Source organism: Kryptolebias marmoratus, linkage group LG13 (assembly GCF_001649575.2).
Source record: "Kryptolebias marmoratus isolate JLee-2015 linkage group LG13, ASM164957v2, whole genome shotgun sequence".
NCBI classification, from domain to species: Eukaryota; Metazoa; Chordata; class Actinopteri; order Cyprinodontiformes; family Rivulidae; genus Kryptolebias; species Kryptolebias marmoratus.
In genome coordinates this window covers 20,813,079-20,826,877 of record NC_051442.1, presented here as the reverse complement: position 1 = coordinate 20,826,877, position 13,799 = coordinate 20,813,079, and the positions used below count along the sequence as shown (strand labels likewise).

The 13,799-nt window shown below is 39.7% G+C and overlaps 1 protein-coding gene across 4 annotated transcripts in view; it reads right to left on the bottom strand.

Annotated features, from left to right (window-relative positions):
- Positions 1-322: 322 nt before the first annotated feature.
- spns2 (spinster homolog 2 (Drosophila)) overlaps positions 323-13,799 on the bottom strand; it is an 81,816-nt gene continuing 68,339 nt past the window's right edge. Inside the window, exons 11-14 of one of the 4 annotated variants that reach the window (XR_001808504.3) lie at positions 13,004-13,167; positions 12,497-12,547; positions 8,425-8,471; positions 323-3,249 (exon numbers count right to left, since the gene is read on the bottom strand). Coding sequence is in view for 2 of the 4 variants with exons in the window: in XM_017412678.3 (XP_017268167.1) it covers positions 3,223-3,249; positions 8,435-8,471; positions 13,004-13,167 (228 nt within the window). In the remaining 2 variants the exon portion in view is untranslated. The remainder of the gene's footprint in view (positions 3,250-8,424; positions 8,472-12,496; positions 12,548-13,003; positions 13,168-13,799) is intronic. The other 3 variants (XR_001808505.3, XM_017412679.3, XM_017412678.3) reach the window with 3 other exon arrangements.

Below are 13,799 nucleotides of genomic sequence, written 5' to 3'. Positions count from 1 at the left end.
CCTGGTAAGACTGGACTCATCTTTTTATTTCTGTCTAAATTACATCAGCTAGTCTCAGCAGTGAACACAACCACAGGAGCAATAAAATGAACATAATTGTTGAGTCACTGGCATGGAGAAATGTAAAAATGCAGAAACAACATGAAGTGATTAAATAGGTTTATTTGATTTACAGACTTGTACATTTTCAATCAACACTCCCCTTTCCCCACTCCCTCACATCCCCCCAATGGGAGCATCACAGTTCAGTTCTACAATAATATTCTGATTTCTCTGACACCTCTCCTTGATAACTAAAAATAAAAATAACCTGTTTTTTTTCTGCTCAACATCAGAAATAGGTTTCTTTGTACATGATTCTTGTATGACAAGAAACACATTCTCGAGACATCACCTCAGTGATGATTAATGTAGAATAACTCAACACAACAGGCTATAGAACTGGTGCTAAATCAACTCTGTTTTGGCAAAAAAAGTGAAACTCAGTTTATGACCCATCTGACCAGAGCTGACTTTCCTCAACATCAGGACTTCTTTTTATTTTTTAGGACAACTGTGAACTGACAAAAGTCTGTGACAGAGAAGATGGTGCCAGGCTGTGATTCAAATAAATCCCTGAACATTAAGTGTGCAAAATGGTTCGTTCGGTTATTCCAAAATAAAAAATAAAAGTAATAAAAATACACAAGAGCTACAAAAACGTGAACACAAATGCATTGCATCCTTACAACGGGTTGTGTTAAACCATCACATTGCATTTGTTTGAGTGTATATGTGTGAGATGTCCTATTCATGATCACAGTAAAAAGGATACATTTTAGTAATGTAAAAAGTTTTTCTGTTGACTAATTCTGATACAAAAAGGTAACAACTAGGCATTTAAAAACACACAATAAAGTGTAGTATAGTCAAACCATAAACTTCCCTTTATAGAATATTCTTCATTATGGTAACAAACAAATAAATACATTGCATCCAAGCCATCATTTCCAATATATTAAAGTTACTGCATGATATAGCTATATATATATATAAATATTTATATATATATATCTATTGTAGCTAATTAAAAAGCCATTTGGTAACATCAAAAAAAACAAGAAAACTGATAAACGGAAGGTAAGAAGCTTAGTTCAATAAGAAGATCAGGTCGGACACATCAGGTCGGACACAGTCACATTCAGAGAGCTCCATGCAGCTGGAGACAAGCTAAAGCTAAAGCCAATGAGCGGACATTAATGACACAGTGAGTTCTCACAGGATCCGTGAGTCTCCTGGTCCTCCTCAGGTCAGGTCAGTCCACCATCCTCCTCCTCCTCCTCTTCCTCTGCTTTCTATTTTTGTCTCAGAGGGCTGAAAAGTGCTTTTGTTCCCTTTATGCACAAATTTTTAAACCTTTGAGGCCATGAGCTGCATCAAGGTTTCAGTAAAGATACATTTACAAGAATAATAAAAACAACAAAAATCCTTCATGGTAGCTTCACCATCTTAGTATACACATCTGACAGCTTTACTGACTTTCTTTGTGTTTCCAAATAATGCATAGAGTGATTTGCTCAAACCTCTTTTTGTAAATTTGGATCAACATTTTTATGAGACTTTTGGGGTGTGAGCACTGAGAGGGATGGCTTTTCAGCTTCTGTGGCACCATCTGATCATGTGCTGCTTTCAAAGGCTTCTTATCAATGATGGGAGCTCACCATCTCTCCAGTCTGACCTGAGGCTTTAGACATTCTGGTTTCTGTCTTTTGGGTTTTGATTCTAATCACTAATAAACTGATGACTGTGTCTCAGGCTCTTTTCAAAGGTCCTTTCAGCAAACCATGAAATCAGATATCTGCAATTGCACGGGGAAAATGTCTCTCTTCACAATGTCTGTTATTGTAACCCTCCAGGACTGGAATCTATCATTAAAAGGGTTTTTTGTGTTCAGAAATTCAAAACCAACCATCAGAGAGCCACCTTTCTAAAGGGAAATCCAGCTCACTGATAAGGCAGTGTGGATAAGAAATGGATTGTTTTCTCAAAAGAAAAAAAATGTTTATATATATATATATATTGCTTTTTAGCTACATAAAACACAACTGTCACTCCTTTCAAGTTAAAAGAGTTGCATTCCTTTGTTTCTCCTTGTAAAGCATATATGAGCACAAATACAATAAATTACAAAACATAAACTCCAGTGTCAGCTTTAAATCACCCGAATTGCATCATCATTCTTCTAAAACAATCGTAGGGAACAACCTTCAGTTTCAAATCTAACATAACATACAGAAAAAGAGATTCAAAAAAAAAAATCACAACAATCCTTAGGAAAAATTATGTGCAGATATGTCTCACGTTTGTCTGGCACTGTCTTCACTGATTTAAGTGCTAAAAGCTCAAGCGATAACTTTTACTGGGGTTCATCAAAACACCTGCAGACGTGAAAGTTCCCGTTCTTAAGGCAGATTCACTAACCTTTAAACTGTAACACTTTTTTGGCTCTTGGCTGACTGCTATGTTTACATGCACAGCAAAACGAATGAGAAGAATACTGTATCCATCAAGTAAACCATATTTATCCTGGTAATACTGTGGTTAAGGTGAGCACAGTAATCTGATATCTGTCACGCTTTGAGAAATCTGGTTTTACACCGCTCCTTCCACGTAATACGACTTTAACACTTTTTGTTTGGTTATGGGCTCCAAGCGCTAAAAACGTCAGGGAAAACTTCAAAAGTTGTGGAATGCACATATACACAGAGTGATGAAATCCGTGCATGTAAACATAGTCAGTGATGAACTCAGTGCAATGTCCAAAGGAATGTAATGAGGCTATGGCACTTGGTGCAGATTGACAGCCAACAAAAAAAACAGACAGACACAGAAGAGACAAACTGTTGAACAGGCAGGCAGGCAGGCAGGCAGGGCAGGTAGTCATTCAGTAGTATGGCATCAGGAGTCCGAGGGGGTCCTGGGGGACGATACCACCCCTATGTCCTTCCCTGGAAGGTTCAGTGGATCCTCACTGAGGTGAGGAGATCTCCGTCTGTGAGACGGATTAAGGAGGGGCAAGACGCTGCCTCCTTTCAGTTCTGAGTTGCCTCCGCATGAGTGTAAAAAGTAAGAGCAGCAGAAGTCAATAGGAGGAGGATCATAGTGTGGACAAAAGGACGGAGGACATGACGGTGGTTTCCTCATTCTGCTTTATCCCCAATTTGACATCCTTACAAAGTTTTTTCAGAAGGCTCCTTGTTTGCTTATCACCTGAAACAGAGAAAAAGAGGCAGAAATGTTGCTATTAGAGTCTTGCCTCACAGGACGTTCTCATGTTATTAATGCTGAGGTCGACCATCGGGTACGAACCATCCTGAGTGGAAGGGAAATCGAAGAGGTTAAACTCGCAGAACACGGTGCAGCCTCATTCTTTAACACAATCTCGTCTGCCCACGCTGACCAGAAGTAATAACAGCAACAGGACAGAACATGCATTCACTGTGTAAATCTAAGAACGCAACACTGATATCACACCAGCACCAGTCTGTGACCCAAATATCTCTTGCATGCAACATAGCAACACATTACAGTGTTTAATGCAGATTCTCCCAATCTGTAGCACACAAGCTGTAAGCTGCAGTGACATTCTACTGCTGTGTGCCAGATGGAGCTTTATATTGAGGGACTTGCCTCAGTTTAAATGCCACATAAGTGCAAACGTAGGACAATTACCAAAAGAAAAAGTTAATCTTAGCCAGATAAGTTTTGATGCATAAACTATATATAAAATGTAATGAGAACGATTATTAAAAGAATTGATAAAGCTGCCTACTAGTGGAAAAAAACAGAGTAAAAGTGCAGCAAGCCTCAGTGCATAAACTATTAGTCGTGTTGAAATGGTTTCAGGTTTATAAGTGGTAAAGGCATGTGGTTATTACATGTGGCATTTTATGTGTCTGCAGGTTTTTTATGTAGGAGACAAGTTAAAAGGATATCTTTCTTTCAGATTTAAAGAGAAAATGGTGAGCTCAGAAACAGTGGAAGTCAATGAAAGTTTGGATGTGTGCACTCTGCACTCTGAGGGGATTTGAGAGAAAACCATAAGTCCTGGAGCAGTGAAAGACACATTAGGTAAAAGGAGGTAGAAATGCCTATGTTTTGATGAATGAACTATATAAGAAGTGTAAAATATATGGGAGGTGTGTCATGGTTTTGTGGTCCTTGTTGTGGTTTAATTTGCTTTCCTGGTTTGAGTTTTCTGCCTCCACTCAGTAATCACCCCTCCACCTTATATAGGACCCTTGGTTTTACTCAAGCTTTTGTCCAATTGTTCTACGTAAGTCCTAGTTTCTTTTGTCTTGCCTTGTTTCTACATGGTAGATTAACAGACAGACAGTAATAAGGGTGATTCAATAATTGTGCACTGGCACCCTTTTAAATAAGTCTGATACACACATAAACAAAGCTCATGTGTCAGGAGAGAATGGTGCCAGATTGAAAGCTCTACTTTTAATTTGAAGCTTAGACCATTAATTCTCATGGTGCCACATTTATGATCTCGTCAGCCTAGAGGTGAGAGAGATAGCGGTATGTCCTGATGTTTGTTGTAGTCTATCATTATGTTGCCCTGGATGATTCAAAACACAGTTGCTACAAATGGATCAGTTGAGTGATGTTCTGAGCTAATGTCTCCACACATACCCACTCACCAGGAGCCCCTCAGACACAAGCACATACAGACCGACTCTGAGCTGGACTGATCCCAACAGGGTTAAACTAGCCTCAACAGAGTGGTTAGTGTGTTTTTCCTAAACAATTTGTTTTGGTTCTGTGTCTGCAGAATCAACCCATTTTAGGATGAACCTTTGTCCTCAGTTATTGTTAGCGGCTGCTGTATTGTTTGTGAGCCAAGCTTTAAACTGCAGAACTGCCTGTCTGATTTAGAGACAATTAGAGTTGTGAAAGCTTTGATATGTGCAAGAGTGGCCCCCTTGTTAACAGCTCCGCTGTTACTGCGCTGCAGCATTGGCTTCAGGAGCAAACAGGAGGGCTAATTGGACTGGCAGCTGAACAAAGTCAAATCAAACTGACCTGTGGTGTGTTTTCTTGGCTGAATAGATGCGAATCATGACTGAGCACGCCTGGGTTGCTGTAGATCTGAAGGACTTTACATTTAAACTGAAACTAGTGAGTAGTCTGGCAAACAAAGCTCTCTCTTTAGGCCTTTCATCCTCCTCACTTCATGAAAGAAAATGGATTTCTGAACACTTCATACGCAACACGGCTCATGTGAGAGTGTTATCCTTTTGTGTGTGTGTGATTGAGTGTGTGTGGTCTGTGGTGGCACAGGAGCTTTTCCTGAACGATAAGACCACAGCGCAGGAAAGACTGTGCCTGCAGCTGTCTAAACACCTTTAAGAGTTAAACTTTAGACAGACTTTGCCCTGTGATGGCATTTTTCCCCATGAGCAAGATGGAATTGTGGTTACTGAATAAATGAGTGTGAAGCTCTGCTGTCAGGACTCCTACTGACATTTTGACAGCCTCCAACTTGGGGATGTCCTTGTGTTAATCCCGTGGTATGGGTGGCGGGGAGGAGAGAACCTGGCCAGAAGAGGCTGCAGGGGAAGTTAATTGGATCTCACTGTATCTCATCTCTGCTTCGCTGGAGATTAATAGCCTGCTGATATATAACAGCTTAAGCGATTACTGCTTCTCTTCATCCTCATTTATTCAGCCATGGCGTCTTTTCTCTCCTCCACTAAATTGCTCTCATTCACATCGACTTCTTGTCGGATGTTTTCTTTTTTTCCCCGCCATCACAAATATTCTCCTTAAACTGAAACACAGCCTCTCATGCTCACTTATCTCACAGATGCCTGTTGTAGCCTGAATGCTCTCAGCATGTGTGAAGTGCTTGTCATCAGAGGCGAGCTGACCTGAGAAGTGCATCGATCTGTAAGTCAGACTCAAGGGAAAACATGTTGCATGGCACTGATTGATAATAATCTGAAACAAATGAGCTGAAAATCAATTGTTGCGGAGTGCCGCTTCAACTCTGCTGCCGGATAGAAATGAACACATTCAACTCTGACCTCATGTAGCAGGGCTCACAGTTCTCTATAATTATCCCAGTTTGACGGGGGGACAGAATGCTTGAGCTGCTGTGTGTGACAGGAAACTGATGGACCCCCACCCAGCTGCCTCTGAAACATGTGTGTTGCACCTTTCATGCCACCTGTTATTAGTTGAGGCTGCTAATATCAAGCTGCCAATGGTAGTGACACCACTTGTAGAGAAAGCCAAAGCTATAGGTTTGTGTATTTTTCCGCTCCTGCAGTACAAATTGTACATCTGTTTGCAGGCTAAATCCCTTTGTAGATCAGTTTTCGAACTGTAAAGCAGCTGTTACCTCCAGTTCATCAATGCACAAAGCAAGTTACATACAGCACGCTTGCTGACCCTTTTGTTGTTTTTTTTGTAAAATCTCTCTGCTGTGTTATTTGTTGATAAAGCTGCAAGCACCAAATCTCCTCCCTGACACATCCAGGAACATCTCTGATGGCAGATATAACATTTGAGTATTTATCATTGTCTGTGGTTTCTACCTGTGGTTTTGTGAAGTTTTTCTTGGCTTTTGCATTCATATTTTGTTTCCACACTCTGTTATGGTTTCCTGTTATTCAGTGTTGACCTAGAAACCAGTTAAATCTCTGCTCCTTAACTTTACTCCCTATTTCATTATATGAAGCTGATCCCACTGTGCATTTTGTTGAGTTTACTTCCTGTTTTAGTCTCACACCAGGTCTCGATTTTTAATTAGCTCACTTGCACTGTTTTTGTCATCCCAGCTCTTAGTTCTACAGGTGCACCTTGCCAGATCCCCATCACCTTTGCCTCATATATTAGGATATGTGACGTTATGATATGTTATGAAAAAAAACAATGAGATATCATACAGTGAGAGACAATACGTTAAGGTTTGATAAGTTAGGATACGATACAATACAGTACATTACATGATGTTAAGTAACAATACAAAAAGAGGCAATTTTATTGTCCATTTGGGATTTTTTTTTGTTATCTTTTTGTTTTTGTTACATCTTGTTTTCTTTAAAAATTTATGTTACATTCAACCGGTTTTTTTGTACTTTAAACTTAAGTAAATTCCACCTTTGTAACATTTTGTTTCTTGAATTAACTGAAATTGATTTTTTTTCTTTAATTACTTAAATTTCTTGGATTTCTTGAATTGATTACTTTTACCTGCCTGCCCCTGAGTCATACATGTTTGGTCCTTTTGTGAACTGAAAAAGTTCTTATGTCTTGGTCGTTCTTTGTGTTACCTTTAATTTTAATGACTTTGCACCTCAAAGTTTTTTTTTTTCCATTCAGTCGTCTGTTCCTCACAAATACTACAGGGAGTTGCAGTTTTGACACTCTGTTTCCTGAACTGAAGCTTGTTCATCCTGTCAGTTTTCCTATGCACCTCAGTTTCCTGGTTATTAGAAGCTGGTGTAATTTTTGTTATTTTAAAATCAGGTCACAACACCTTGTTAAAGGGGTCAAGGTGACACCTCTGTTGAAAGTTTCATGCAAATTAGGAGAGAAAATAATCATCTATCTTTGCTAGCTGTCCTATTTCCCACTGAAATCACAAACAGAGCATTAATGGGAGCTGCATGGACAAAAACCTGAAGTATAAGCAGTATTTTTATTTTTTGTGGGGGGGAGGGGGGTTATACATATTTCAACAAACACACCCAGACAGGTTTATAAAAAAAGCTGTAAAAACCTTGATCTTTTGCTTTAAATTTGATAACCTTGAAAAACAAGTCACAACATGTGCTTCTTATCAGGAGTCAAAGTTTAACCTTGTTCTTCTTTAGTGGCAACTACAGTCAGTCCCTATTGTCCCTGCTATATGAAGGCCTTTTGGTGTGCTGCCAATTATTGTGTTTTTCTTCTGGGTTAATAATTACAGAGCTTGTCTGTGAGAGTCTGATAAAGGCAGGAAATAGGAAAGGCAGCTCAGGTCTTGATAAGATGGCATGTCGTCAGCCAACTCCAAGAATGCCTGAACCTTTCCGAGTACAATGTGATGGGAAATTGTTCACAGACCAGTCATCTCAGCATCATAATGTTTAACTCCTCTGTGTGGCCTCAGGCCAATGTTTTGCTGAAGTCTTAAATAATCTGGTATAATAACACGGGTCTCCACATAATGCTTGCCAGGTAAAGAGAAGAGAACTCTTTAACTTTGGGTCAAATTGACCCAAAGTTACAAGGGCTTATCTACCCCTCTTCGTCTCTCTCTCTTTTGAGGGCTTCAAGAAGGTTAAATGCTAACGTTTGAGAGATGTGTCTGTGTTACCACACACTCAGAATGCATGTAGAAGTGCTGATGAGAAAAGCAGTGAAGTGTGTAAAAGAAAGGCGATTTACCTGGTCATACCTTGACTGAGGAGGGTGGATGGGTCAGCTGATTCAACCTGAAAAGAGAAGAATTGTTTGTTAAAACCAAGCACAGCAATCAGTCTTCTCCTTTTCTGTGAGTTATTTCTACAACCCCACCTCTGAAAAAGTAGAAACATTGTGTAAAATGTAAATAAAAACAGAATGCATGGATTTGCAAATCTCAAAAAGCCATATTTTATTCACAATGGAACATAGTATATATATCAAGTGTTTAAACTAAGAAATTGTATAATTTTGAAGAAAAATAAGGTAACTTTGAATTTTATGGCAGCAACACATGTTAAAAAAGTTGGAACAGGGACAACAAGAGGCTGTAAGTATCGATAGGAAGAGCATTTTGCAACTAATTAGGTCAAATGCTTAAAGGTGAGTAAGAGGCCTGGGAGTAAAAGGAGCTTTTCAGAAAGGTTGAATCTCTCAAAAGTAAATATGGACAGAGACTCACCAGTCTGCAAAAAACTGTATCTAAAAATGAAGCAGAATAATGTTACTCAGTGGAAAATTGGGAAGACATTGAATATCCCATCATCTACAGTTCATAATATCAATAAAGGATTTCAAGAATCTGGAGAAAATGCTGTCCCCAATGAAAAAGCCAAAAGTCAATATTGGATGCCTGTGATATTCAGGCCCTCAGGGGCCACTGCATTAAAATCAGGTCTGATTCTGTTCTGGACATCACTGCATGGACTCAGGAACACTTCAACAAATCATTGTCTGTAAACACAGTTCACTGAGCCATCTACAGATGCTGCTTAAAGCTCTATCAGGCAAAGAAGAAGCCAGATGTGAACACCATCCAGAAATGCACATAGTTTAAAAGCCTGCCTCTCTGATGGTATGGGGGTGCAATAGGGCCTAAGGCATGAGAAGCTTACACATCTGGAAAGGTACCATCAATGCAGAAAAGTATCTACAGGTTTTTAGAACATTTGCAGCAGCTGCTCTCCTCAGTTTCTGGATGTTTACAGAGTGATGTTAGAAGAAGAGAAGCTTCACAGAGGGAAACATGGACCTGTCCCAACGTTGTAGAGATGTGTTGCTGCAATCAAAATCAAAATGATCTCTATTTATTTTTTAAATGGTGCAATTTCTGAGTTTGATATGTTAATATGTTACACTGTGAATAAAATATAGGTTTATGAGAATTGTAAATCATTGTATTCTGCTGTTATTTACATTTTACAAAACGTCTCAACTTTTTTGGAAAAGGGGTAGTAATTATAGCCATGTGGACTGTCCTCTGTTTTTCTGTCACACGTCCTCCTGCCTCCTGAACACGCTGTGGATCTGTAGTGTCAGATCTTGTTGGCAGATGTACTGCTCCCCCAGACATCACTAAGTACTAAACGTGGACTGTGTGAATGTGTGGCTATGAAACTGAGCTATTAATGGAAGCCCTGTAGCCCAAAAAAGCGAACAAGCTCAGAATAATAAAGCACTATTGAAGGCTGGAAATAGACACACTCGTTTGGCTCCCTGCGTTTTAAAAATAGCACTGGGTTTCTGGGGACACACTAAAAGGAGAAAAAGCACTCTGTAAAGTCAGAGGGATTTTATAAATTGCAAGGTTTACAGCATGAATGGAATACATAAATATCACAGCTGTGGAACAACTCGTGTGGAACAACATTGTGCTTGTTGTCATCTCTCTCTCTCAATCCCTGAGGTGCCGTTCGCGGCTCGTTCCAAAAGAGCTGCAGCATTTTACTTTATTGGAATGTTTAGCACAAATCTGTGGAGGCCCTTTGTACGCGCGGTGATAAGTGCTTCTGTATGTTTGTTGTGCATATTTACAACTGGATTTAAAACACCAAGATGGTACACAGGCAACTCGTTTATAGGCATAAAAAACTCTACACTACCGATTGCTTGTGCTGTTTTAAGTTTTATTTCTGTTCTGTACAGCACTTTGACTTGTTTTGAGGTTGCTACACAAACAAAATGGAGTTATTACAAACATGCACCGCTGTCCTGAAACGCTTTGGAGATGCTCTGTAAAATTGCATGCGGGGGCACAAATATCTGCTCCATTTGCTCTGGATTTATTGCAGACATTTTCCATCTGGCTTTCTAAGAAAACCTCTGAAGGATCAGCAGCTGAGACACAGTGTGAATGTAGCACCTCAATCTTCTGAAGCATTTACTGCAGATGTGGGAGCCAGTAATAATTCTGCTCTTATATGTGTTCAGCCCCACTCGTTAGTTATAACTCATATATATCAGCACAAAAACATTCATCAAGGAGCCTCATTTGCCATTTTTAACAATCAGCAAACAAAACACAGCAGTTTTCTCCGAGCGTTCCTTGTGTGCAGCAGATAGACACTCCCTGGTTACCCCTCCCATCTGTTTTTAGCTGTCTGATAAAAATTGTGATCTGTGACGAACAGAAAAGAAAAAAAAAAAAGGGAAATGCAACAGAACTGAAGTATTCACAAATTCACAAGTATTCACAAATTCCCCTTATCGTCTTCAGTGTCTCAGGCTTATAAGTCTTTACATAAATAAATAACTACATTAGAAAAACTTCTTGTGAAGCAAAAACTTGATTTAGATTTAAAACTACTGAAATAACTACTTGTTTCTAACTACAACAGATAACAGAGCTGAGTTTGTGTTTTCTAGTAGTTAAAGAATTTACTTGTGTCCCAGGTCATTGTTTTCTCACCTCCTCATACCTGTGACCCATCTGCTAATCAGCTCACCTGGTCTTCATCTAGAAATCCACCCCTTTAGTTCATTTTCAGATATTTCTTTTTCCTACTGTTTGCCTCTTTACTGTTACATACTTGTTGTTTTGCTCTGTGCTCCCTGCTGCTGCCTTTTGGGCTTTAGAGTTTGTTTTTGTATTTTCTTTGTGCTGCTTAAGTGTCAGTTTTTTTAGTTATTAACGTTGTGGTTTTTTTTTTATCCAGCCTCCTAAGTCTGCATCCTGGGTCCTCAACATTTCATTCACACAAATAGTCTAGTCTGATGCTAACATAACAACACACAGGTTGTCACCACTGACCTATGGTGTGTTGTACTCAAACTCAAAAGGGGAAAATTCCAAGTTGCAGGTGCGAAAAATCACCTAGAATCCTCTCCAAAGGTTGGAGTTCTTATTTGGAAAGTTGGAGGGTTTTCATCAGGCCTGACCTTAAAATCCAACATGACTGCCATGCCCATACAAACTGCTGAGCTGAAGCCATTGTTCAGAATCACAAGAATCATATTAAAAAACTGAAAAGATAATTATGTTACTTCAGTGTGCTTTGTTTATGATCCGTGCACATTTCAGCAACATCTGCCATATCAGTTTTGTTGTTAAAACTAAAAGCTTTGTGGTGAGCTGTAGTTTGAGTGAACCACAGTGTACCACACTGCGGTTAGATAGTCTGAACCTCTTCTCGGACCACAGGCTAATATCTATTCCTGGCACAGTTTCGAGAGCACGGCTTCTCTTTCAGTCATTGTTCTGCATTTTCTACCTCCCTTTTTTTTCCTGGAGTAGGCCCAACAGAAATCAGAGCATGGTTCAGCAGTGGCCAAGTGGATGTTTGGGTTTGTAAAAAACTCTTTAATGTGCTAACATAACAAGGGGAAATAACAGCTCTGATGATAGCTCGACCCCAAGGTTTAAAAAGCAAAATGCAGCAAAGCCAATGAGATGTTAGCAGTTTTAATGTTAAATCATTCCACGTTTTCAAATAGTTAGACTTTTTGTGATGATGTGAAAAAGTATGTTTTGTGTGGTCAGGCTGTGCAAAAAACAAACAAAAAGAAACTCAACAAAAACCCTCTTCCTTAAAGAGTTAGGCGTGAGAAAAGACAGCCCTCTCCTCAGGGTGAAGACAAGGTGACAGTAAGCAGACGGCAGACATCATGCTGCCATCCTGTCTAAAAAATGTTCCTCATCTTCAACAGGAAGGAAGTCATTTCTGAAAGCACCCATACCAGGGGAGTAAGCCAGTTTGATAAAAAAGTAGGGAAAAACAATAGTCAGAAAGAAACAAGAAGTTGTCTGGCCATTTAGAGGAGAATGAGTGTGTTTTACCTTTTTAAGGCTGTGACCAGCTACTGTTCCTGTTGGTTCGTGTCTCTGGTGCTTGAAAACGGAAAATATGAATATGTGAACCAGAGGGGAAGTAAATCTAAGAAAAAGCACTTTAACAAACTGATGGCTTAAACAGCCTATGTCAGCTTTGGAGCACTTTTAGCTGACTGGCACTTTGTGTTGGCTCTGGAACCTTGTTTTTGGGGTCTTGCAGGGTTGGCGTCTTTCTTGGTGTCACTTTGAACCGCTTGTCCCCAAATTATGGTTCAACTCAAGCATTGGGATAAAAAAAAAAGCACAGCAATGTCCAAAAAAAAAAAAAAAAGAAATACAACTTCATAAACCACAATACTGGGACTTCTTCCAACACTGAGGGCATGTGTTTGGATTTTTTGGGAGCTCTAACTCAGAAAAGTCCGCAGCAAAAGACTCAGGCAAGTGTTAAATATTTAAAGAACGGTTGACTAAATAATAGATGAAATAATGATGAGTTGTTCAGACACTCACTTTCTCTCAGCCTCCTCCCTGTCATCCAGGAAAAACAACGCCGTGGCCAGGAAGAACATGCCCCCCAGGACGATGATAAAGGGACACAGCATGAGGGCATAGCCCAAACTGAGGAACTGCCAGAGCGGTGAGGTCTTGTAGCTCTTCTGAAGTCCATCGGAGATCTGCAGCACAAATGCACAGCGACACACGCATGAATCACCCAGGAGGACCCCACACGTGCACACACACGAACACACACAAACAGATGAGAGGGGAGAGTTTATTTAAAACCAGAACATTTCTGGACCAATTCTGAAGAGTGCCAATGCAGCTATGGTCTGACATTCCAACATACATCAACTTTAGTTTAGAAAAGCCCAGTGCTAATTTAGGACTTTCTTTTGTGATACTATAAACAGACAAAACGCCAATGTTTGGATTTATAAACTGTATAAGAAGCATAAGGACAGCCAAGAATAGAAGAAAAAAAATTGNATTTTCAGTTTTGAAGAGAAAATTTGGAGCTCAGATATAATGGGTGACATTGAGAGTTTGGGTGTGTGCACAATCCTCGGGGGGGGGATTTGAGAGAAAGCTGTAAGTCCTGTAGCAGTGAGAGACACACTGGGTGAAACAAGACAAACATTCTGACATCCTATAATTGTTATAAGAAGTGGAAATGTTGTGGAAATAAGGTAAGCCTGTCTGCAAAAATTCTGGAACGTTGAACATTCCGTGGTAAAACTTGAAAATCACAAAAACCTAAGCCGTGAATGCGTAAAACCTGTAAAAGCTATCAAAATCCCAACTCAGT